Below are 27,402 nucleotides of genomic sequence, written 5' to 3'. Positions count from 1 at the left end.
TAATGGCATTTACTGTACATTTTATATTGAACATAAGAAATGTGAACTTGAATCTGTTGAATCAGATTCTTTTATTAAGTTTTCTTTAGGAAAGCTTTGTCCCACACAGTTTCCACAAGGCAAAGCCAGTCTTTGAGGTGGCCATATCCTTGTTTTCTATTGAGGTTTATAAGCAGGGGCGGACTGGCCATTGGGATCACCGGGAGTTTTCCCAATGTTCCGCTGGGTAATCTGGGCCAGCCCCTCCTACAGGCGAAATAGACAGCCGACCTGTGCTCCAACATTCCCGTGCGGACCCCATTACAGAGCACATGTTCAATGAACTCTGTTAGATAAAAGCAATATAATGGCTTTTAATATGAAAACATAAATGTTATCTTGAAATTACTTACACATCATAGTGCATTTCCGTTTGTGTGCATCTACTCCGTACCTCGTGTAGATCTAATTTTTTGACATACAAATCACAACATATTAAGTATAAGATGAGATCTGAATAATTACTGTATGACAAATAACTGAAAGTTACAACAAATACAGTTACTGCAGCATATATAAAATCTGCAAACAGTAAAGCTATGAGCAGTACATAGTCATTTGCATAATTTATTCATAACGCAGGGAGCTGAAGTGCAGCTTTGTTGAATAATGCTCACAATATTTGAGGCTTACTTTGTTTAAAGGAAAGCAGAAACAGCGCTTGTCAAAGCATAGGGCTTTTTAGTTTTTCTCATGAATAATCTGGGGAAGGAATTAAAACACTGCAGATATAAAGATGCTACAAAACTTTTTACTTGTTTATTTTTTACATACAGTATATTAATATTTGTTTATATTTACACTGGAGGCCAAAAGTTTGGAATAATGTACAGATTTTGCTCTTATGGAAAGAAATTGGTACTTTTATTCACCAAAGTGGCATTCAACTGATCACAATGTATAGTCAGGACATTACTGATGTGAAAAATTACTATACAAATTTATTTTTAAAAAATCTTCTTAAACTACTTCAAAGAGTTCTCATCAAAAAATCCTCCACGTGCAGCAATGACAGCTTTGCAGATCCTTGGCATTCTAGCAGTCAGTTTGTCCAGATACTCAGGTGACATTTCACCCCACACTTCCTGTAGCACTTGCCATAGATGTGGCTGTCTTGTTGGGCACTTCTCATGCACCTTATAGTCTAGCTGATCCCACAAAAGCTCAATGGGTTTAAGATCCATAACAGTCTTTTCCAATTATCTGTTGTCCAATGTCTGTGTTTCTTTGCCCACTCTAACCTTTTCTTTTTGTTTTTCTGTTTCAAAAGTGGATTTTTCTTTGCAATTCTTCTCATAAGGTCTGCACCCCTGAGTCTTCTCTTTACTGTTGAACATAAAACTGGTGTTGAGCGGGTAGAATTCAATGAAGCTGTCAGCTGAGGACATGTGAGGTGTCTATTTCTCAAACTAGAGACTCTGATGTACTTATCCTCTTGTTTAGTTGTACATCTGGCCTTCCACATCTCTTTCTGTCCTTGTTAGAGCCAGTTGTCCTTTGTCTTTGAAGACTGTAGTGTATACCTTTGTATGAAATCTTCAGTTTTTTGGCAATTTCAAGCATTGTATCACCTTCATTCCTCAAAACAATGATTGACTGATGAGTTTCTAGAGAAATCTGTTTCTTTTTTTGCCATTTTTGACCGAATATTGACCTTGAGACATGCCAGTCTATTGCATACTGTGGCAACTCAAAAACAAACACAAAGACAATGTTAAGCTTAATTTACCGAACCAAATAGCTTTCAGCTGTGTTTGATATAATGGCAAGTGATTTTCTAGTATCAAATGATCAATTTAGCATGATTACTCAAGGATAAGGTGTTGGAGTGATGGCTGCTGGAAATGGGGCCTGTCTAGATTTGATCAAAATGACTTTTTTCAAATAGTGATAGTGCTGTTTTTTTACATCAGTAATGTCCTGACTATACTTTGTGATTAGATGAATGCCACTTTCTTCCGAAACAGCAAAATTTGTACAGTATTCCAAACTTTTGGCCACCATATGTATATAAGTACATATTCTTGCTAACTTTGTTTTCACTGATTTTTTAAAATAAACATGTACACATATTTAAGTGAGTAACTGACATCAAATTTGAAGCATCGACATCAGTGTCCTGCTGTGTGACACTTTCTTATCTAACTATTTTAAACATAATTTTATGATCTTTTATAACTATACATACATAAATAATAATAGTATTAGTATACTTGTTGTTTCCACAACCTCGTATTAACTAAGACAATAGTTTATTTGCACGTCTAGAAAAAAGTTTAAAGGTGATTAAGATCTTTAAAATCTTTGAAGAAATGTTGACTTGTCACAGCACATAAAATACACATTTTCCCTTGAACTTTCATGTACATTTTAACATAACATCTGTATGTTGGAAAAAAAGTTTTTGGACATGTTATTTGTCTGAGCTATAAAGTGCTTATTTTTAGTGCTTTCTCAAAAAATTTCAGTTTTATATGTTTTAAAGTTTTGACAATTTTTGCACAGGTGGGGCCCGTTGTCATGACTAGCAGTCAATAGAAATGTCTTTTTTTTACACAAAAATTCGAAATTGAGCCAGAAAATGAAATCAGTGAGGCGTGTGTTATGGTGTGGTGTGTTGCGGGCCAGGTTTGGTGGGCTGCTCTGGGCCAGAAAGTCCAGGGCCACTTTTTAGTCCCAGTCCGTCCCTGTTCATAAAGGTAGAGGTGCCAGGCCTTCCTTCTGCAATTTCGATGTTTTCATGTTTGCAGTATCTGGCGATGTTGTCACAAGCTTGGCAACATCACACTGAGGGCTTTCAAATTCTTTTTGATTAATAATTCATTGTGGTTTTCCTGCCTGATTGGTTTGCTAAGTAGTCTCCCAGTGTGACTGTATCTCACAGTCATGTAACTTCGGTCGAGATGTTTTGAGAAGATGGCCTCCATTCAATAATAATTCATCTATCTGTTGCTAAGTAAAAAAGAAAAACAGTTATAATAAAAACAGTTGGGCTAATATTAAAACGCTTGAGCATCTGCTCATAATACCTGCATCTTCAAATACAGTATATGTAAAATTTCAATCTGCAGTATTTACAGTAAATTGCCTAAAGCGCTCTCAGAATAGATAAAAATGTAATCATATATTCGTGCCTTTCCATTTAAGATGAAGGAATCCATTCACTAGAGCAGTCTCGCTTTGTGAGCCATTATTCAACTACAAAGCAAACCTTATTCATCATTGCATTTTAATCACATCAAAAAGAAATATAGTGCTACCCTAGGGTGCTGGCAGGAATATGGAGTCCTCCATGATGTTATTGTTTCCAGCACTGCCAAACAATCTCAAAAATTGACTTAGAATAAATGTATTTTTAATACGATAACTCAACGCTGCCCTTGTGAATACAGAGGCACTCTGTCAATTGTTCTCGCTGAATGCGTTGCATTACAGATGTAATGCAGGAGTGTTTGTGATATAGCGATATTAAACCTGCGAGCGCTGCCTTTCAAACTTTGTTCCGGCTTTCTGGATAACATTCTCTTTCTTTCAGCTTAACTAAATGCCCCAACAGATGAGATGAATGCATTGCTTTACAGAGTCGGTGTGTTATTGCAAATGCTATGCATGTTCCTCGCGGTGTTAAAATACGCGCTAATCTTATCTTGGATGAACTTTTGATGCACTTTTTATTTGAGTGATTCCAGCTCGGTGCTTTTCAAAGAATATGCCTATATGAAATAATGTAATTACATATAGACGTACATATAAACTGCTTATAAGTACATGCTTTCGTCCTATTGCTGCATCGTTCTAGGAAAGAAGTTGAGATCATTTAAACTATATTTCAGTTTAGTAATGTGCTGCTGTTATACTGTGTTCCATCTAAAGTCGGATGTGGAATATTGGGGTGGTGGAACTGCTGTGCGTTGAACATGTGCTACACGGAAGCCTTTAACGATTGCGCACCGTCTCCATGTCAACAACTGCGTCTCCCGCTGAAAGAGTTTAGATGCACTCCTCCCAAGAACATGTATACAAATCCGCCATGTGCTGGGCCCCATGGGAGTTGTGGGCCCCTGGGCTTCAGCCCGTGTAAGCCTGTGCGTTAATGCGCCCCTGCCTGTAATGTAGGAACTTTGACATGCAGATGCATTTATATGCGTAAAAGTTAGGACTGTTAACCGTAAGAAATTTTATGATTCTGGTTTCCGATTTCAAAATGATTACTGTTCCTTAATGATTCCATTAATGATTCTTTTAGTTCTTTTGAGAAAGAAATACTTTAACAGATTCAATTTAATAGAAAGGCTGTTCCATATTGTAGAGTGCATCTAAACGTGTTCAGCGGAAGACGTGGATATGAACACGGAAACATTGTGCAACAGGAAAACTGTCCGACCCAAACTTCCTTGGTTATGGGTCAGCTGGCTTGAATTAACATTTTGAATGAGGAGGAATAATGACGAATTCGCGGATGTGTTCGAGACATTTCACGGCTGAATTGCTGAGGTGATCGCTAATGAATACAACGCTTCGGATGCCTCTGGAGTTTATTTATATTTTTTAATGCCGTTATCTTGGGATGCACAGCACGAGTGTTTTTTGCCCCCTTTATATTTAGTGTATTATGATTGAAAATGTTAAAATATGGTTATCGTTTACTCACTCATTTTTCAACTTCTACAGCCTCTTCGTAAGCAAAGTCCATGATGTGCTCGTGTCTTTATGTTGTCAGTTTGATCATAAATGTGTTGAGATCGCTGCTCAATTTCACCTATAACCGGCTCTGACTCGAGCAGCACGGTGGTAGGGGTGTGTGTGTGTCCACTACTCGCATTCACATCTGCCTCTGTTCCGCTATGCAATGCCCATATTTTCACAGTCCAATCAACATCCAATGGATAAAACTCAAAAAACCAAAAAATGTTCTTGTTCGATAAGCTGTTTCACTCGGAAATACGTCACAATATGGAAGTAAGTTGGTCGCAACTTCCGTTTCATGCCGACTTTAAATCGGTTTCTTTAAATCCCTTAATTGGTATGCGGAAAACGCATGCCAATTAAGGGATTTAAAGGCATGACACTTCAGGAATGCTGTTTTCTTTAGTGCATGTAAACAGGGCTTTAAGTCTTACAGAAAGAACAATATACACAAAAAGAAAATTATAGAAGCTTCACCGAAGTCAAATGACGTTGACAACATAAACAACAAAACTATGTTTCTAACCACAGGTAAAGAGCTGTAGTTACAACCACACAACTTTGCAGTGCTATTTGTGTATGTTCTTTGGAACTATGGTTTTGGAAAACACAAAATCATTGAACTATGTTGGTAACGATGGAACTTGCAACTTTAGTTGGCTAATGATTCTTTTGGGAAACACATCCCAGGACAGTAGCGGTGTTGTATAAGCGCTCAACAGTAGCACAGTGTTGTGTCTGCATCGGCAGAAGAATGCATTTTTGAGAACCGTTAACGGAACAGAATTTCAAATCCATACAAATACAGGCATCAAATTTTAGCTAGCCTCCTATCCAACACTTTATTTTAAGAAAGGAAACAACAGTGAACAAATTTGGTTACTCATTTCCATTTTTATTTCTGCAATACTAATGACTGATATTTGTCAATAACCTGTAATACATCATCTCATTACAAACCCTGATGTTTTCCTTCTTTTATGGCACACAACAAGGAACATTAAAATCATGGTTGGTGTTAGGGTTTGTGTAAGTACTTACACTTTACGGTTATGTTTAAGTTTGGGTAAGGGGTTAAACTTGGGTAAAATTGTAATAACATCATTCATTGGTTTGTTTATTTTTCTCTATGGGCATAAAAGTAATTTTGTGTTTGTACCTTTCTTGCAATTTAGCCATCTCGTACTAATTATGCTCAATTTAATTAACTTCATACAAAAATAATCAAAATCTGTATTTGTCCCCATTAGAACAAACAGCCTCCTGTCTCCAGGTGCACTAAATTATTTACAGTCTTTCCTGTAAATAACAAAACGAGTCTTGGCATTGAAGGACAATGCGAGCTGGCATGTCTTAATTAGCCAATTATCTTTCGCCGCACCACCATCAATGCGCCAGGCGCTCTTATCGAATCTGACATGATACGACAGCGTGTTAGATGCTTTGTGGCGAGCTATGCGCTATTTGCGTGGTGAGGATGGGAGTTGCAAAGGGACACCGAGGCTCCTAATGATCCTTTCAATTAAAGAGGAGCCCTGAGGCTGTAGCGCAGCTGTCTGTTTAAAACGCCTCTCCTCAACGCCCGCCTGAGCCTCCTCAGCATGCGGGAATGTTTAAGTCAATATTATTTTAGAGACTGCCTCCCATCTATTATTGAGTAAATTGAGCCATCAGCATCTCTGGCCATTTTGAACCCTAAATGAAATCTATTTGCCAAAGGCCTGAAGGACTGTCAGTGTGTAACACAGTAATAAAGAGGGTGGGGTGCTTGGCGGGGGCTTGTTAGGAGAATGAATAAGAACTGTGAGGATAAGCCACCCTTAAATCTAAATTACACTGTTTATTTTTATTACACTAGTAAAAAAAAAAAAAAGGACACAATTGGGGGAATGATTCTGTTTAAACAAAAGAAAATGGCAAAGCTCTAAAACAATGGTTCTCTGGTGAATTGTGACTCAAAAATGGGTTGCAGGTCTGTTCTGATAGAGTAGCGGATAGCATGGGAAAAAAAAAACAAATGCTAAATGCAAATAGTAAAATGAAACTAACCATGGATTTGTGGATAGTCAGGATAGCAAAATAGACTTTTTAACTTTTTAAAAGAAACAAATGGTTCCCATTTCTTTTGTTTTTCACATCAAAGGCCGTGCATCCAATAACTTTTACATTATATCAGCACAAATTCATCTGCCACTTGGTAGAAGCTAGCCAATTTTGGCAGATGCTAACATGGACAAGTTGCATGAAATGCTGTCATTCTCAAAAAACAAATGCAACTACATTAAATAGTTCACCTGCAGTGAGGATAAACATGGTTCGACCACAATTTGTTTTGTGCAGTGAATTATTGGCAGTTGAGAGAATGAAACCATTGCAATTTAAAAGACATTTCGAAATGGTCAATTTTACTGTGCATCCAGCCTATGTCATGTTAATTTTGGGTTGCACTTTATTTTACAGTATGTGTACTTTCAGTATACTTACAGTGTACTTACCCAAGAAAGTACTAATTAATATTAGGTAACTACATGTAATTAATATAGGTTAAGGCTAAGGTTGGGGTTAGGTTTAGGGTTAGTAGCTAGTAATTACTGTAGTTGTAAATGTAGAACAGTACTGTAAAATAAAGTGCTACCTAATTTTGCATATTGTTTGGCCTATATTGGTACCATGTTGGTGCTGTGTTCACTGCAAAAAGCATTTTCTTACTAAGTATATTTGTGTTATTTTCTGGTAAATATATTCAAACATCCTTAAACCAAGAAAAAATAAGATATTAAGTCTTTTTTTCAGAGAAATCTTACAAAATTTGGTGGGGTTTATTCTTAAAAAAAAAAAAAACTGCCAATGGGGTAAGAGAAATAAACTTGTTTTCTCTTTAGATCAAATTTTTTTTCGTACCCCATGATATATTGTTTTGACCCCATGACATATAGTGTTTTCTTGTTTTGCTAAATTTAGTTTTCTTTGAATTTCTTTGAAAACAAGACAAAATATATATTTTTACTTCTCATTTTACTTCTCAAGTAAAGTTATCTTGTTTTAAGAATGTCTAGGTATTTTTACTGGAAACAAGACACAAATACTAAATCAGAAAATGATTTTCTGCATGTATGCGTATTTAATATGGTTCCCGAAATTAAAACAGTTTTGAACCAGTGCTCTACAACATAAAAGTTGACAGTATTTAATCTGAATTAAGACACTTTAACCATCTATCATGCAAAAAAAAGAAGAAGAAGAAGAAGAAGACGACATTTTTAGGAACAACTGATTAGATATTCAGTAGTTTGATTCCAGGCTGCAGTAGGTGGTAATATGAACAACCCGCCTCTCAACAACCTACAATTCAGCTCATTCAATCTGGCTGTTCAGTGGCCTGTTAGTGCCTTCTCACTGTGCAGGAAAACACTCCCTTAGTCTGCATCGATCGGCTCCAAATCAATGCTTTTAAAAGCCTTACACACTCTTTAGTTAAGAGCAAAAGTGTGCATGCTTGAAACAAATCACTTATATTGATTAGGGTGTGGAATAGACAAGCTTTTCACAGATTGTCTCAGCATCTCCACAATAACACCTTCCAATGTAGTCTCTTCACTTGTACTTATAGAATTTGCCATTAGAAACATGTCATATAATATGATATGCATATTAGAAGATATTAACCCATATTTTCATACAATATTCCACTATGACGTACGCTTGTAACCAAATAATTTTGGTTTTAATTATTGAGAGGAAATTTTATCCTCAACTGTTTCTTGCACCAAAATCATCAGACTTTTCTTGTTATACCTTTTAGAAGAAAAAACAAAGCAAAAAGCGAATAGTCCACTGGGGTATAAGTAACAATTTGAATAAATGAGAGTAAGCTAATAATGATAAAGAATAATATATAACAGCTTGCAATAACAGAGCTTGATTTTCCATATGTTAATGGATATAAATGGATCTGCACAAGTGACATTTTGTGTTCAAAAATAGAAAACTCATCTATAGCTGTCCTAAAACCCCCTTTGCAAAGGAATACAAAATAAAATATCTGCATTGAGTGTAACATTGCTACAAGTGTACACAAGATGATTGGATAGCTTGGATAGTTTTGATGGTGCTTCTTCACTTTTCAAAGCTTTAAATTCACTGAATTGTGAAATAGCATTGCTTCCCATATCAATATATACTCAAACTTTGAATTTACCCGAGGGATTAGAGAGCTTTTCAAATCCTTGCAGCCTCTTTTCATGGTTTTGTGTTCAAAAACTTTGTATTACCCCTGTAAGCCTCGCCGCTCTGATGGTTGTTGATGTTGGACTCTGTCATTTGAGCAGAAATAGGGAATCGCTGGTAATCCTGTCTTTCTTACAATGAGTTTACTACATTTTCGAATTTACACGTTTAATCCCTTTTAAAATGGTCTTTGAACATTTTTAGCCCCTCGCTGTTCTCGCATCGCAGGAAAAATGCAACACACATTTCACGAGAAGATGCTTTATGGAGCATAAATTTAATATCTCCTCCACTTAAGAGTGCTGTCCCATAATTCCCCAGCAACAAATGTTGACTCGTGCTATTTAAATGTACAATTTATCCACTGTATTATGCCCGGGAGGAGACTATTACATTTATTGAGTGTGTTCTTTGAGTCTATATAGGTGTAGCACAGAGTTGTGAGCAAATCAAGAAGGCACAGCATTCTGTTTAGAATAGATGATAGAACAATTCTCATGAAGTCAAAATATTTCTAAAGAATATATCAGGTGCTAAAACTGCTACTGAATTTTTGGACTGATGTGTTTCAATGTTTCCACATAAAGTACATTTGACCTAACACAGTGGTTCTCATCCAGGGGGCCGGGGCCCATTAGCGGGCTGGAACCAAAAAGGTTGAGAACCACTGTCTTAAAAATTTTACAGTGTATTTAGGCTATTAAATTTGCTTGATAAAATTATTTTTGTTCCATATCAGATGACAGGTTAAGTGGAGTTTGCAAAATGGCACAGATGTGTAATGTGTAGCCTATAACTGTAGAGTATTGTGGACAAGAAGAGCTGTTTAAAATTAGATAATTTCAACACAGCTGACGTGGATTACAAAACGGTTTTAAATGGTACTTTGGCCTCTTGCACAAATATTTTACACCAGATGATAGATATATATGTAAAGAAAAAAAAAAAGCATTTCTCGCATAAAACATACACATCCCATTATATTTTAAATATAAAAAAGTCTTATATTTCGTGTTCAGACAGAATTAAATCTCTTTCTCAAAATCATAAATAAACCCCCAAATAAACTGATTTGGCTAAATATTCGCCCTCTTGTGTTCAAAGCTGAGTTCTTTACACAAATCCAGAGTAATGTTGCCGTCTCTCGCTCTTTGTAACACGGCCGTGTTTATTCCGTTCAATTGCGTTGCGTTTCCGTGACTGACGCCGTTCAGGTGTCCGAAAGTCCCATAGTTCGTGAAAGCCGGATAGAAAGGAGACGCGTAGTATAAATCTCTGGGGAGAAAGGGGCATTGCGCAGGTGACGCCCCAGATGTTTGGGACGGTTCGTCACACCCCTTGTCCGATGTAGCAATCTCAGCAAGGGACCACAGTTTGGGTTTGGGGGTCGGGTTTGCGGAATGGGGTTTTGCGGTTTCGCTGATCTCGTTCCGGGGTGAGGAGGTCGTGGGCACCGGAGAATCGCACACTGTCCGCTTCTCTTGTTCTTCACAGTCGGTTATAACACGCTTCGTCGCGTCGTCGGGGTTTTCTGGGCGAATTTCGGTGCAGTCATCGCCAACTGCAATCAAATGATAATTAATTGTGTTAGAAAGGCCTCACTGATGGCACATGTAGGCCTACATCACCCAAGGTTTTTTTTTTTTTTTTTTTTTTTTTTTTTTTTTTGCGTTAATTTGCTCATCTGCAATCCTTCTATAAGACATTCAGATGTCTTTGAGATGTTTATGATTTAGAATGTTTGTAATCCTGATATTTTTAAGATATTTAGCAGATGTTAATTAAAATGTGATGCTTTTCAGATGAAAAGATCTAAAACAGACATCTTGGAGATGTACATGTGCTATCTGGGCTGTTTTGCTTGAGGTAATTCCATAACACCACCAAAAACATTAGCATTCACTGTAAAAAAAAAAAAAAAAAAAAAAAAATCATGTTGTTTAAAAAAACTGGCAGCTGTGGTTGCCAGAATAATCATGTAAAAAATACAATAAAAATGTAAACAACTTTACAGAACAACCTGTAAATTTTACAGTTTAAAACTGTTGTAATTTACATGACCAGTATGGCACTGTAAAATAAATAAAAAAAAAAATAATAATAATTCTGTTAGATTTACAGTAAAAAACCTCATAATCTTGATATTAACCTTCTGAAACCGTAAAAATCTGCTTTTTACTTTATAAGGTATTGTTAATCACCATAAAATTACAGAAGAACACATGATGACATGAAGTTCACCAATAGTGTCTCTTCCAGGAGCAATGACCAATAAACATGTAGAGACAGTGCTCAGTGTCACTCACACAAACACTAAACACCATCAGGATAACACATGTGACATTACAATAATGCAGTAAACATGAAATAAACTACATTAAATATAATACAGAACAACCCAATGTACATAACTGATATTCAAAATAAGAAGAAACAACTATTCCATAAAATATCATGAAATATGATGGGTCATGCTGGGAATTGTGGGAACACCCGATTATTGTTTTTTACTGTAATTTTAACAATAATTTACTGTAAAAAGTACATGTACTCTCTTGATAAACATAATTAAACATAACATTAATTATACAGGAAAATTATAGTTTTTACATCTAAAAAACTACAACATTTCATTGTAAAAACTACTGTATTGCCCTTTAAAATATATTAAAAAATTGTACTGTATATTTTACAGTTAATATTCGTTAAACAATTAACGATTTATTTCTGTAGCATTTTTACAGTCTTTCACTGTTAAAATTACAGACATTTTTTTTACAGTGTATAGCGGAGGCTATAGGTTTTTAAAACCAATTTTGTTGGATTTGAGTCCAAGTCAAGACCAAATCCCTTTAAGTTACTTTTTTTTTCTTTACTTGTTTTTTTTTTTTTTAACTAAACATGTACAATTTTTTAACTTAAGGGGTTTCTCCTGACTGAACCTTGGTCTTTAGCCAGTGAAGTTCGAGTCAAGTCCGGGTCCAAATTGAGTTTGATTGAATCTGTTCATGAATCTGAATTCAAAACTGTAAATTCAACACTATGCCATTACATCAATATTTTAAGCTTCTTTTAACCCTCACAACAAAGAAAAGAAGGCACATGTACGTCTCTGAGATGTCTGTTTTAGATCTTTTCATCTGGAAAGCATCACAACCTTATTAACATCTGCTAAACATCTTAAAAAGATCCGATTTACAAACATTCTAAATCACAAACGTCTCAAAGACATCTGCTGAATGTCTTATTGACACCCGAGACATAATTATTGACATTATAGAGGTATTGCAGATGAGCAAACAACATAAAAAAAAAAAAAAAAAAACACACACACATCAGATGTCTGAGTGATGTACTTGTGCAGTCAGGGAATCTAAATAACATTTACTAAACATCTTAAAAATATCATATTTACAAACATTATAGCTACTGTAAATCAAACATCAGTTAAAAAATACGTCTTCCAGATGTAAACACACATCAAGCAGACGTCTGGGTGATGTATATGTCTATCATCAGGGTTGCAGCTGGCCACTTATATGTAGTTGGACTCCAGACCATCAATTTCGAGTCCGAACTCGAGTAACTCAACTCTACAACAAACAATTTACAGGTCTATAATAATGTATAATATGTAATAATGTAATAATAAAATGATTTTATATAAATATCTGTAGGCCTATGTATACAAATATTATTGGACTTGACCTAATTCATAATGAAAATACAAACAACAACAACTGAACACCTGAATCTTTGGTCGTCTCTGTTGTTTCGTCTCTTTTCAGCTGCTCATCGTCGTCATCATTTTTCCCTAAATCAATGCTGTCCTCCTCATCCTCATCTTCACTCCTGTTCCGTGGCGTCCAGGACATTTTATTCTCTTTCTTCAGTCTTCTCCGCGCGTTGGCGAACCAGGTGGACACCTGAGTGAGAGTCATTTTAGTGATGATGGCGAGCATGATTTTCTCTCCTTTGGTGGGATAAGGGTTTTTCCGGTGTTCACTGAGCCAGGCCTTCAAGGTGGCAGTGGCATCTCGAATGGCGTTCTTCCGGTAAGCGGGATCTCCAAACGGGTACGCGCCCAGGGGTCCGGCGTACGGGTGAAAGCCTAAAGAGCCAGTCATGCCTGGAGAATGGTCGTATGGGGAGCCCTGGGAAACACATGAGAAAAGCGTATTCGTCTATCTTGCCTGTCCTCCGCATACTAATATATACAGACATCTGATATAAGGCAAAATATATATTTATTATATACATGTTAATATATGGCCATGATTTCTGTGTGGCTATATCATGTCAGGGCAACTCGTAGACAAATGTGATAATAATTTGAGAAGTGATGCATTTACATCACAGCAAAACTATTTGATTTACAATGACCGAATGCATGTTAAAATGAAAACTGCCATTAACATTTGAAAAGATATACGAAAATAGCTTAAAAATTAAAACGCGTCAAACATCAAGATATTCCTTAGAAACAGCGTGTTTAAGTCGCGCTATTAAAGTAATTCGTTCCCTACATTTTCCAGGGTAATTTTAATTATTTTCACAGCGTTCTTGATTCTTTTTTATCTGTCTCTTACATTGTTAGAATAATAAATAATACGTTTTATTCCGTTTCAAAATACCAAAAACTAAATATTTTGTTAAATATACGCCAATCATAAAGTTAATGATAATTGGTAAACATATTCAGTTTAGTGTTGTCAAATTAAATTAAATGCACTTTATAGATCCGTCTTGAAGTGCTGTGCAGAATACAAAAAGAAAAACTAAAGCTAAAGCATTTGCAATAGCCTATTTAACGAGCCTGCTTTGAAATAAATAAAACGAATCGCTCTAATAAAGCAAGGTAACAAAAAGCAGGTTAAACAAATTCACTTTAAAACTAGCTGTCTAATATAACATGTTTCTAAATGTGGGAACGCAAATCAACCTTTAAGCATGCTGATGATCTTATGATAATGATGTCATGATCTAATGATCATATTGAAAGACAGTGAGCCATTGACTGCTCAAACACAGATAAATCAGACTCTTTAATGATTGAAGCTCACCACATATGAAGTGAAGGGTGCTGTGGATTCAGAGCTGTACTGGAGAGAGTTGAAGGCTGAAGTGTTTGTGAAAGCTGTGGACGCGTACGGGGAGAAAGCTGAGCCGCTGGACGACCGTCCCAGATCATCTGTCCGCGGTCCCGTTACCGCGCCGGAGCCGTACGGCGGACACGAATAGAGAGAAAGTGAAGACTGGTACAAGTATCCTTGAGGAAACGCCATGGCCAGATAACTGCTACAGTTTCCTCATAAGTCCAAGAGCCAGGTCACTCATCCTATGTGCCATCGAAATAAAAATAAAAGATTCAAAGCATATCTGATACAAAGCACACAAAATACACTTTGGTTCTTTTGGAGAGGAAAAATGTCTCGCTAAGGCATTTTGGTGAGAGTTTCAAGCTCCGTGCGTCTCCTCAAAGAGAGTCAATGGTGGGAAATAAGGAAAAGCTCAAGCTGACTTTTCCTGCCTCTCTCTCTCACTCTCTCTCTCTCTCTCTCTCTCTCTCTCTCTCTCTCTCTTATACACACACACACACACACACACATATCCGCAGTCTCTCTTTTGCGCACACAAACCCACTCAAAGTTATTCTCTTCACTTTGTCTTGGGAGCATAACGCAGAGCGAGTTTTTTTCCCCCCATTGCTGCTCTATGCACACTGGTTAGGGCAACTATTTGGCTGTTGTGTCGCGTTTCGCTGTTTTTTTCCCCCCACAGCATCTCATGCCATGAGCATTGCGTTTTTAAGTGGAGTGCCAAGTGCCAACCCAGCAAACACAAAATGTTTTAACAACATTTCACAATGTTGTACTTTGGTTAATGTCACGGTACAACATTTTAAAAACGTTCTAGAAACCACACCGTAAAAAACAAACAAACATGCCTTTTGTTCTTGAAACACCTGCGTTCTAGTCCATTGAGTTGCTACTATCAAGCTGTTTTTGAATGCAAGGACGCATCCTGTGTGAACACCCCCTTAACAGGCTATTATTATTATTATTAGAGGTTGTTCATACAAGGAGTTGGATGTTGCATTGCGGTTCATTATATTTCCCCCAGCGTCACACCAGTGCCAACCCGCATCTCAGAATAGCCATTCTCTGTTGTCCTCTCTCATCAACAAGGCATTTCCGTCCGCAGAACTGCCACTCACTGGATGTTTTTTGTTTTTGGCGCCATTTGGAGTAAATTCTAGAGACTGTTGTGTGTGAAAATCCCAGGAGATCAGCAGTTACAGAAATACTCAAACCAGCCCATCTGGCACCAACAATCATGCTTTTTCCCCATTCTGATGGTTGATGTGAACATTAACTGAAGCTCTCTATTTCTGTAACTGTTGATCTCACCTACCAATAATCATCCATGCGATTAGCGTGGCAGCAGTGCAGTGCATAAAATCATGCAGATACAGGTCAGAAGTTTCAGTTAATGCTCACATCAACCATGTGATCTCAGTGATTTTGAGCGTGGCATGATTGTTGGTGACAGATGGGCTGGTTTGAGTATTTCTGTAACTGCTGATCTCCTGGGATTTTCACACACAACAGTCTCTAGAATTTACTCAGAATGGTGCCAAAAACAAAACATCCAGTGAGCTGCAGTTCTGTGGATAGAAACGCCTTGTTGATGAGAGAGGTCAACAGAGAATGGCCAGTCTGGTTCGAACTGACAAAGTCTACGGTAACTCAGATAACCGCTCTGTACAATTGTGGTGAGAAGGGATGCGGGTTGGTGCTGTTTTGGTGGCACGACACAGTGTTAGGTAGGTGGTTTTAATGTTGTGGCTGATCGGTGTATATTCACAGAATGGCAAAATGTCCGACGGTCTGGGACGCGTCACCTCGCGACTCACGCTTGCAGTGTAGACGGTGCCATCTGTTGGTGCCATATGGGCGCCGAAACTAAAACGCGCCGCTCACGGAGGATATGTGAACCCGGCGGAAAGCTTCCATAAAGGTAGCTGTGGCAGCACTGCAAGTTTACAGATGCACGCACTTATGATCCCGAAATTCAACGCGAATTCACTTTCAGCACACAGAGTTTTGTGGACTCCCGCGAACACGCGTATTACAGTGGATATCGCGCTTCTGTAGCGTTGACAGCTTTAAAATAATGGGGGCGTTCCTGTTTAGGTGCGTCGCTTCGCTTGCAGTGTGATCACTGCTGTCACTCACTCTCATTTGAGGACGCAGGTGACTTAATCCTGAACGCGAGGATCTGCTGCGCTGACATGATGCGCTCAGGAATTCCTGCACTATTAACAAGACTTCCACGAATCCGACTGAGATTGACCGGGAACGTCTCGACTGAGGATGGAGAAAAACGAGATAGTCAAACTTCACACGAGTGATTCGAGAGACAACCTACTGGACAAGGTAATGGGGCCGCTCTTTGTACGCGTGCACATAAGCGCGCAACGCGTTTAAGTAGGCCAGATGATTACATACATTTTTTTCTATAGGCTAAACATTATCTAAGCATCTTCATATCTCACAACGTAATTTAAAGATAGGCCATCGCTTGATTTTCCTTCAACAAACATGCACAGAGGTAGCCTACGTAATTAATCTCATTTGTGAGTTGTATTAATAGATTTCAGTGTTAGGCAGCAGGACTCTGTGTGAGAACTGTAGACCTACAGTCTGTATACAAAGCATTTTAAGGGTATTTCTAATGCATTATAATAAACATTGTAATGCATTATCTAGGTTTACATATAATTGCAAAAACAGTTATAATACACTATAAACCATAGTTTCACCTTTAATAATGCTTTATAATACTGGATGTAACTCATGAAGCTGGGTTCTTATTGTGAATTACAATGCATTATGCTCCTCTTTTAAAGGCATCACTATGAATAGTTATGTATCATGTATTATAACTGGGGTTAATTATAAGAGCATACAATTACAGTAATTATATGTTGCATTGTAAGGAATTATAAGTGCATTATGTGTTAAGAATTCCATTATAATGTATTATATTTGCAGGGTTTAGTAGTGTTACATAATAAGTTTATTGCTTGAAAATGCTACATAATGTAATGTAATCACATGCAAATTTCCACTATAATAATGTAAAGATTATAATAGTAAGAATACAGTAAGGCCTTTGTTCACACACCCCAGGCCTTCATCTAAAGTTTGTCGTGGAGCCTGAGCAGCCCCAAAATTTGTTTACAGGTCTCAGTGATATGTTAAATATCTTAAGTGATGTATTTCTAGATCATTTTTCCTTACTGACCACATGTGTCCCCATAACTCCCTGTAAGATGTTTTAAATAGAATTGATTTCTCTGTCCTTTTAAAGATAAGGGACAAAACAATCAAAAATAAAACAAAATCAAGGAAGTCTTTTTTTTAACCTCTTAAAAACATTATTTACAGTCATAATTGTAGCATAGCTTCAGACAGTTAACACCAGGAAAACCCCCTCTCTGTGACATACAATCACCAACCACTTTATTAGGTACACCTGTACACCTACTTATTCATGCATTTATCTAATCAGCCAATCGTGTGGCAGCAGTGCTGTGCATAAAATCATGCAGATATGGTCAGGAGCTTCAGTTAATGTTCACATCAACCATCAGAATGGGGAAAATGTGATCTCAATGATTTAGACTGTGGCATGATTGTTGGTGCCACATGGGCTGGTTTGAGTATTTCTGTAACTGCTGATCTCCTGGGATTTTCACACACAACAGTCTCTAGAATTTACTCTGAATGGTGCCAAAAGCAAAAAACATCCATTAATCGGCAGCTCTGTGGACGGAAAAGGCTTGTTGATGAGAGAGGTCAACAGAGAATGCCCAGACTGGTTCGAGCTGACAGAAAACTACGGTAATTCAGATAACCGCTCTGTACAATTGCAGTGAGTAGAATAGCATCTCAGAATGCACAACATGCCGAACCTTCAGGCGGATGGGCTACAACAGCAAAAGACCACATTGGGATCCACTTCTGTCAGCTAAGAACAGAAAACTGAGGCTGCAGTGGGTCTACCATCTGCATGTCGCAGGAGAAATCGAGATTTGTCAGACCAGGTGTTGTTTTTCCAATCATCTACTGTCCAGTTTTGGTGAGCCTTTGCCCACTGTAGCCTCAGTTTCCTGTTCTAAGCTGACAGTAGTGGTATCCGGAGGGGTCTTCTACTACTGTAGTCCATCTGTCTCAATGTTCGACGTGTTGTATGTTCAGAAATGCTTTTCTGCATAGCACTGTTGTAACATGTGGTTTCCTTCCTGTCAGCTTGGACATTCACCTCTGACCTCTGTCATTAACAAGCCGTTTTCGAACACAGAACTGCTGCTTGCTGGATGTTTTTTTTCCCGCACCATTCTGTTTTGTGTGAAAATCCCAGGAGATCAGCAGTTACAGAAATACTCATACCAGCCCATCTGGCACCAACAATCATGCCACGGCAAAATCACTGAGATAAATACCCCCCCCCCCCATTCTGATGGTTAATGTGAACATTAACTGAAGTCCCTCACCCATATCTGAATGATTTTATGCATTGCACTGCTGCCACACGATTGAGTGATTAGATAATCACATGAATAAGTAGGTGTACAGGTGTTCCTAATAAAGTGGTCAGTGAGTGCATATGACATACATTATAATCCTCTTCGAAAATTATTCTTAGAGATAGACAATAATGAATACTGTTTTTCTTTCCACAGACTGTTATCAGATTTGATGCCTCACAGTCAGTTTTATGGTGATATGACTTCATTAGGTGGTTAGTGCAGTTGCATTGCTTATAAAGCTGAGAGATATTGCATTTATAGCCTATATGCCATTCAGAAATATAGAGAAATATACACTGAAATCCCCCCCACAATATATATAACAACCATAACTTATAAATAGCTTCTACTCAGAAATGTACATATTTATAACATTACTTAATTTTCATTAATGTGTACAGCACAAAATACATTTAATAAATTTTAAGGTGAACTTAAAGTGATACATAAAGTAAATGAATAATTGTGAGTTCCTTGAACTTCTTTAGCTTACAAATCCATAAAATTAAGATTTTAAGTACTGCTAACTCAAACGATCGAGTACAGAACTGAGACTGTTGCAACTTGCTATTAGTTGTTAAATCTTATTTGTGTGACATACATTTTTAAGTAAATAAAGTTGAATGAACTGATACATTTGTGTATATCTAACAAAAGGTTTTCTAGTTGTGCTCACAAAAAATGTCCATAAGTTGAATTTACTTAAAATGCGTGATGCAAAAATGCTACATATATATTTTAAGTAAATCCATCACCATCACATAATTTTTTTTTCAGTGTAGATTGGTCTACACTTAAGAAAACGATCAAGATTCTTGAGAATTGTGTTTGTCCAATCAAAATGATAAATCAACAGTGACCTGTTAAAAAAAACTAACGTGTTAAAAAAGCAGTGATAACAGCTGTTATGATATATGAGCCAAACAGTGTCTAGAGTTACAGTAATTGGTACCTGTTTTGGCCGAACATTGCTGGATCATGTTATTTATATTCTTGTTTACCAATTGCTTGTTTATACAGAACTCCTCTCACCAGTCTTCAGGGAATTCCTCAGATTAACCGAGCTTTAATACTGGCAAAGTATTACCCTGGTGTTCAGTGTTTATCCTGTAAGGTAATCCCTGCAGCCCTGGTATTAGGGGTGGGCGCCGGTATGACCGAAATCTTATACAATCAAAAAGAATAAATGAAAAATTGAAAGTCTGTCATAATTTACTCACCCTCAGATTGTTCCAAACTTGCATGACTGTCTTTCTGAAACCCAAAAGGAGAAATTCCAGTCTAACTTTTCAACACAATGATTGTTGAAAAGGGAGTAACTTTAAAACGTATAAACCACCCAAAGGTATCACTAAAATAGCCCATGCGACTCATGTATCATATTGCAAAAAAAAAAACAAAAAAAATAAAAATAAAAACATCTGTTAAATTTATGGTAAAGTACTTGCAGCTGTGGTTGCCAGACATTTACAGTAAAAGATAGAGTCAGGCTTTACGGGATGTAATTTTGATCCCTGTATATTTTATGGTACACTACTGTTTATATTATTAATTGATATAAACTTGATATACTAAACTTCTGGAACTATAAAAGTCTGCTTTTCGCTTTAAAATGTATTGTTAAACATTATAGTTGTCACGTTTATATGTGTTTTTGTCCATGTTTTGATTTTCTTGTCTTTTAGTTTGTAGTTTAGTTCATGCTTGCTGTTCCTGTTTCCTGTCATGCGTCTTGTCATGTAATTTCCTGTTCCCGCCATGTTTCATGTGCTTTGTTCTTATTAGTTCCATGGTTAATTAGTCTTGTCATGTTATTGTTTTATAGTTGTGTTCATGTTTCATTTGTCTTGTTATCTTGTCATCAGTTCTGTTCTGTCATTGGTTCTTATGTTATTAGTTCAGTTTTCCCATTGGTTGTCTTGTTACCCCTGTCTATGTATTTATAGCCCTCATGTTCTCTTGTCCATGTCAAGTATTGTTTGTGTAATGTTGCCATTTATTCAAGTTCATGGTTTTTTTTTTGTTTTTTTTGCACACTTATAGTCAAGTTTGGTTGTCATCATAGTTTATGTTTTGTTTTGGATTCACGTTTTTGAATTTATTGCGCTTTGTAAATAAACTGCACTTGGGTTCGTATTTGTCTGCTTTTGTTTTCATTCTGCTCTGCCTACCTCAATGTTACAGTAGTAAATACAGAAGGCCACATGATGTCTTAAATTTCATCAATAGTGTGTCATCCAGGATCAATAATTAATACACCTGTAGAGACAGTGCATTAATTTAATGGCAAAATCACACTTTTTACATCTAAAAAACAATTTTGAAACGTTTTACCGTAAAATTACAATTATTGTCTTATATTTTTTACCGAATATGTTCAGGTAGCTGCGCATTAACCGATTTACGTTTTTTTTACAGTAGCATTTATACATTATATTGCATTAAAATTACAGACATTTCTACAGTACAGTAATTTAAGTATACACTTATTATTTTCTCTTATTTTGAACTTGATAGACACAAAGCATAATAAAAGAATACATAACCAGTGTTGGGTGTGTTACTCAGAAATCGTAATCCACTACAAATGACTAATTATCTAAAACTGTAATCAGATTTACTGGTTACTTCATTGAAATATAAATGGCATTACCAATTACTTTAACTTTCTAATACACTTATCATAGTAAAGTTTTAGTTTTTCTGCTCAACGAATTCCAAATAATGTTTCTATTTCCTCTGTGTATATTTGTCGCACACAAGTCGCATACAATACACTCAGCACCACATGTTTTTCCCTTAAAATGACTTGATAACAAGTTCTTTCTCTTTATGTCTCATGTGGGAAACGTGCCGTTTTCACAATACTTCATTTTTCTAATTGCTCTCACTACCATCACACAGGAATTACGTCGTACCACTCAGATATAACTGGTGCCACATCAAGAAAAGCTTGAGCCCGCATGAGCCCTTGTTCCTGTCTGTGTTTTGAGCCTAGGTGGATCCTGTGGCATTGAGCATCTTAATATTCAGACATTGTTGTGGATATCACATGTCACTAGTTGGAAATGGACCCACCAAAGCTCGAACTGGATTAACTAAAGTGTCTGCAGCAGCTGCCGACTGAAAATTGTGGCACATTTTTTCACAGCCTTGTCACAGTGGCTTAACATGGGGTCTAATTTCCTTGTTCTTTGCCCACTGCTACAGTCAGCACTTGCAATTAACTTTACAGAACTCTAATGAAGTTCTCTTTAGTGCTCTTAAAGGAATAGTTCACCTGAAAATGAAAATTCTCTCATCATTTACTCACCCTCATGCCATCCCAGATGTGTATGACTTTCTTTCATCTGCTGAACTAAAATGAAGATTTTTAGAAGAATATCTCTGCTCTGTGGGTCCATACAATGCAAGTGGATGGGTGCAACATAAAAGTTATCCATAAGACTCCAGTAGATAAATGAATATCTTCTGAAGTGATATAGTAGGTGTGGGTGAGAAACAGATCACTTTCACATTCTTCTTCTTGTGTTTTTGGTGATTCACATTCTTCATGCATTCCGGCCCCCAACTGAGCAGGGAGAAGAATTTCTAACAAAAAAGGACTTAAATATTGATCTGTTTCTCACCCACACCTATCACATCACTTCTGAAGATATGGATTTAACTAATGGTGTCATGTGGATTACTTTTATGCTGCCTTTAATGGCATTAAGGAGTGTCAAAATTTTGGCACTTATATACCTAGAGGACCTACAGAGCTGAAATATTCTTCTAAAAATCTTCGTTTGTGTTCTGCAGAAGAAAGAAAGTGATATACATCTGGAATGACATGAAAGTGAATAAATGATGAGAGAATTTTCATTTTTGGGTGAACTATCCCTTTATGTTAAAAGATGTTATGTGTTTAAATGATTGTTTCAAGTTTAATTCAAGTTATGCTTTATTAACAGCATCTTTGGTCGGTTACCACATAAATAATTTCAGCTCGTCTCTTAGTTTGTACAAACAAGCAAAAATAATATTTCCTTCCATTGTAACCCACTTACAATGGAATAGTGTTGGAAAGTAATTAACTAAAAGTAGCTTAACTATATTTTTCAGTAGCGTGACTGAAACACAGAATTATGTAGCTTTTCTAGTAATGAGCTACAATTTCCAAACAGTAGTGCTATAGCTTCACAAAACAAAACATTTGTCACATTGTATTAAAAAAGAGTTCTTGACTGTAGTTTAACTACTTAATAAGTAGCTTAACTGTAGTTTAAGTACTTTGAGTTTCGAGTAACTGTTTCAAGCGACAGTTTTAAAGCAGCTTTCCCACCACTGCAATGGAATTCAATGGAGCAAGGCATTACAGAGTGTGTAGAAGTAAAAATGTCAAGTTTGTATTTTTGTTAATGTGCTTATGTTAAATCTTCCCATACAAATCTGTTATTTGAGCTGTAAGGTTGTCTAAAGCGTCCTTATACAGATGGGTCTACTTTATTAGGTGGATGAATTTCTGGTTATGCGTTACCAACATAATTGTGCTGATTTTACCATGAGATCAGTCTGAGAGATGCTGATAGAACTTATATTTAACCTGAAATATTCCTTGAAATAAAGGTATAATTGTAGGCGCACATGTCAATTTTTCATTCTCTGTTTTTCTTTTTCTCTACTCTTATTCTCTTCATAAATAATAATGTTTAGTCTACATTTCATATAGATCAGTTTCATATGAATACCTACTGAATCCACTACTTAATTTGATTTCTGTAAGATGTCACAATGGAATTATTCCAAGTATTCAGAAACATCAAATGCTTTAAATTTTATACAGTCCAAGACAAATCAGTTATTGTCCAGAGTGCACCAAAGTACAAGTGGCCACATGCACACAGTGCTTCCTAATTAATTGCAAAAAGGCTTGAATTACACATCCAACCATTACATACAGCAAAACAATTCCTCTTCAGTTACCAGCCCATGTGTAATGAATACCCATTGGACCAGACTATTTAAACCCACTAAAATGGAGGGACGTTTTACTGAGACATTCTTGTGTAATGGAGGAGATGACATGCCAGTGGAAGGGGAGTCTAGAACAGCTGTGACATGTGGAAAGCATGTTGGAATATTTCAGTGTGACGACTCATTGAAGCGAGCCACCTCCAGTATGACTGAATTCAAGTTTTCAGTCTCTGAAATTGTGGGAAATAGCATCATTTAAAAAGTCTTGTTCAATTTCTAATTGGATGAGGGTCCTCCTTCCAGCCTGATCTTGTGAAAATTATGTGACTGTGATGAATGAGGTTTTTAAGCTTAATGCTCTATCAAGTTTTACATGAATGAAACCGACCTCCCTCCCTAAACCTTAAACCTAACCGATAGTGTCAGAAAACAAAAATAAACGTGAGATGAAAAACACAATTGCTGAATCAACCACATCATTTTGTGGTGCTTCTATGAATCTTTCGGCTCATGTGTCGATTCTCGTGCTCTTCAGGACTCATACCTTGGTCCTGTACATTACAAGTGCAATGCTCTATCAGTTGATCTACCACACAATTTGATCACACTCAAACAAGCTTGTAAATGTAAGTGTTAATGTAATGCAAAAATTAAAATGTATCATCTGACAAGTCATGCACTATAGTAAAAGTGTTTAGATTTAATAAGATAGCACTGTGTGAGAAACAGGGTGAAAAGTAAGTGTCTATGAACTGATAATCGACTGTTTTACCTGTAATTTGTGTGAACATGAAAAAGCTAGTGATCATTTTACCAGGAAAGTTCCACAATATGTACAAAAAGCCATGAAAAAATCATTTAGCAAAAATGTATATAATGTGATGCCAGTTTGGAATATGTGAATGAATTAACTAAATAAGTAAAGTAAGGACAAACTTATGTTTGCTTAACAATGTCTGAAAGTTTAACACTAATTAAAAAAGTTTGAAGGTTACAGATAGATAGATAGACAGATAGACAGACAGACAGACAGACAGACAGACAGATAGACAGATAGATAGATAGATTGATAGGTCTCAATAAAGTTCATTTGGTATCTTTAGAGTGCGTGGTTTTAGAAAGAGGGGTGTGACTAATTCAACAGCTCCGTCTTGTGGAAGTAGAACAGCTAAAATTGCTTACAGCACATTTAAAGGCCTTGTTTACATTTTTACAATTTGTTTTTTTTTTTTTGAAATTTGGAATTTGAATAGCCTTGGCCCGTTTGAGCATTCCGTTAATTTAAGTCTGTGGGATTTCCTGGATTTTTGATCACCCGCTGTATGAAAATTCTAATAATTTAGAAAAGTCATAGCAACCTGAGTCAGAACAGTCTGAAGGTCTGTACCAACTTTGATGGATGTAGCTTGAAAGCTCTAGGAGGAGTTACACTTAAAAATGTTGGTACTGGTTTAAGGAGTTTGAAAAACCCTTACTGTGGGTGTTTGCTAGGGTGTTGCTATGTGGTTGCCATGGTATTATGAATGTTTTTTTGCTATGTGGTTACTAGGGTGTTCTGTGTGGTTACTATGTGGTTGCTTACGTCAACTCCCAAGTCTCAATTAAATTCTGGTCTTTAGATATGTCCCGGGGCTCCCAATCATTGTAAGTCTAGGGATTTTTTCACTCGTTTTATTGCCAGGCAATTGCTTGGAAAAGTAATTGCACACCTCTCTTCAACAAGCCACACTATTTGTAGTCTCCTTCAATGTCTGTTGTACAAAAGGTGTGGGATGAGTTACAAGTTGTAGTTTAATATTTATGGTAAGGTTTATTCAAATCACTAACCCTAGCAATAAATATAGTGATGCTTCCCTTGATAAACACTAATTAATTCTGTTCCTTTTTAATAATAGACTAATTTATGAAAAAGAGAACAATGAAAATATTTGCCAGTCCTTAAAGGCCTCTACACAGAGTCTATCTGAAATATACATGACCACCACTGAGGTCTTAATGAATGTGGCCGCTGCTATAAATGACACTGAGTCCGCTGGGATTTCTCTTTTTAAATGAAGTGTAGTGGAGGTTGAGTCTGGACTGAAGTGTGACAGATGAACTGGGGTTAATGGCCACTTCCAGAGAGTTTCTCATCTCCACTGGGCTGTGTACACACATCAGCAGGTGACTAAAACAGCCACTGCACTTGTCAAACTGTCACATTACAGGCTAATGAAGAGTAATCAAGCAGCCGCAGAGTGAAATGTTGTTCCTCAGCTAAAGGGGATTTGTGCTTGTCAACCCGTTTTAGATTAGGACAGAAAAAAACTGCACAAGATGCAGTAATGGGTAAGAAAAGAGGAAGTTAGTGTGATGTCATTTGTTTAATGATGGTTCGGAGTGACTTACATGTTCCAACAACATGTTCATTGTGCACATCATGTAAGCATCAGCGTTAAAGTTTTATTTTACAGAATTGATCAAATTTTAAGAAAATTAAGCCAAAATTAATTTAGATTAAGCTATCACACATAGAAGTAACCTAATGTTGGTTTTTAGTTATTGATGAACTTCGTCATTTAGTAAAACACTTAATACAATTCTATTTGTTAACATTAGTAAAAGCATTAGGTATCATGAACTAACAATGGACAACATTTTTGCAGCAATTTATTGATTTTGGTTAAAGTTAATTTATAAAAAATACAACTGTTCATTGTTAATGCATTATGAACTAATGCAAACTACTTGATGTTAACATTAACAAGATTAAGAAGTGCTCAAAATGTTTTGTTTATTGTTAGTTCATGTTAGCTAATGTACTTAAAAGAATATTCCAGGTTCAATACAAGTTAAGCTCAATCGACAGCATTTGTGGCATAGTGTTGGTTACCACAAAAATGAATTTAGACTCGTTCCTCCTTTCCCAGGCAAAAGTCGAGGTTCCAGTGAGGCACTTACAATGGACGTGAATGGAGGCCAATCCATAAACATTAAAATACTCACTGTTTCAAAAGTATAGCCACAAGACATAAACAATATGTGTGTTAACATGATTTTAGTGTGATACAATCGCTTACTAACCTTTTCTAATTTTACATTTTAGTTGCCATGACAACGTTATGTTGAACCCAAGTCTTTTTAGCAAGTCAGTCTACTCAGCGGTCATCTTTTGAACTCTCTCGGGCAGCCTGGGCAGATATTTTTCTATGTAAACGAGTGGCATACAAGTGCAGCTCCTATCTACTTGAATGTGGAACGACCAAAATCTTGTTCAAAATTACGATCGAAGAACATATTTAAAATCAGCAGTAAAATCTGACAACGCTGGTATCATAAATTGTGCTTCTTTAGCTCAGATCACACTAAAAAAACAATTTTCCCGGCTTGTATAGCTAATGCGCATGCGGGTTCTTGAGTTGTTTGACAGGTGATGTCTGTATCTAAAAGCTGATTAGCTCTTTTACCAGTAAGGCGGGACTTGTTTTCTACATCCATAGAAAAGGTGGGACTGTTGGGCGTTCCAATTTCTCCCTTTTATTTTAATAGAAGTGGCTGTCTCTGCTCTGGATGAACTAAATGACTGTAAAACAGATGATTTAAATAGCTTAACAGCTCAAATTTCTAACAGAAGAATGAATGTAAGTCCTTTTATAAAATAAAAAATTAAATGTTTCTGCCTTTGAACCCTCTAAATAATGGCCCCATTCACTTTCATTGTAAGTGCCTCACTGTAACTTCAGTTTTGCTGTTTAAAGAAAAGGAGGGACAAGTCGAAATTATTTTTTGTGGTAATCAACATTATGCCACAAATGCTGTTGATTGAGCTTAACTTGTATTGAACCCAGAATATTCCTTTAATAATGTGAACCTTATTGTAAAGTGTTACTTATTATTTTTCTTACAAACTTTGGAAA

At 36.6% G+C, this 27,402-nt stretch overlaps 2 protein-coding genes across 3 annotated transcripts in view; one reads left to right on the top strand and one right to left on the bottom strand.

The window, feature by feature from the left end:
• Positions 1-7,300: 7,300 nt before the first annotated feature.
• Positions 7,301-14,413, bottom strand: LOC127437469 (iroquois-class homeodomain protein IRX-5-like). Its single transcript, XM_051692410.1, has 3 exons — positions 14,016-14,413; positions 12,701-13,106; positions 7,301-10,513 (listed from the first exon to the last, which is right to left on the bottom strand). The coding sequence occupies exons 1-3, from the start codon at positions 14,235-14,237 to the stop codon at positions 10,029-10,031; spliced, it is 1,113 nt and encodes a 370-aa protein (XP_051548370.1). The 5' UTR covers positions 14,238-14,413; the 3' UTR covers positions 7,301-10,028.
• A 1,537-nt stretch (positions 14,414-15,950) lies between these two features.
• Positions 15,951-27,402, top strand: part of LOC127437467 (uncharacterized) — a 108,479-nt gene continuing 97,027 nt past the window's right edge. For both annotated transcript variants that reach the window (XM_051692407.1, XM_051692406.1), the window contains exon 1: positions 15,951-16,391. In XM_051692407.1, coding sequence (XP_051548367.1) covers positions 16,329-16,391 — 63 coding nt within the window. In that variant the 5' untranslated portion in view covers positions 15,951-16,328. The remainder of the gene's footprint in view (positions 16,392-27,402) is intronic.

This window comes from Myxocyprinus asiaticus, chromosome 48 (genome assembly GCF_019703515.2).
Source record: "Myxocyprinus asiaticus isolate MX2 ecotype Aquarium Trade chromosome 48, UBuf_Myxa_2, whole genome shotgun sequence".
Taxonomy (NCBI): Eukaryota; Metazoa; Chordata; class Actinopteri; order Cypriniformes; family Catostomidae; genus Myxocyprinus; species Myxocyprinus asiaticus.
This window is presented reverse-complemented; position numbering and strand designations above follow the sequence as displayed.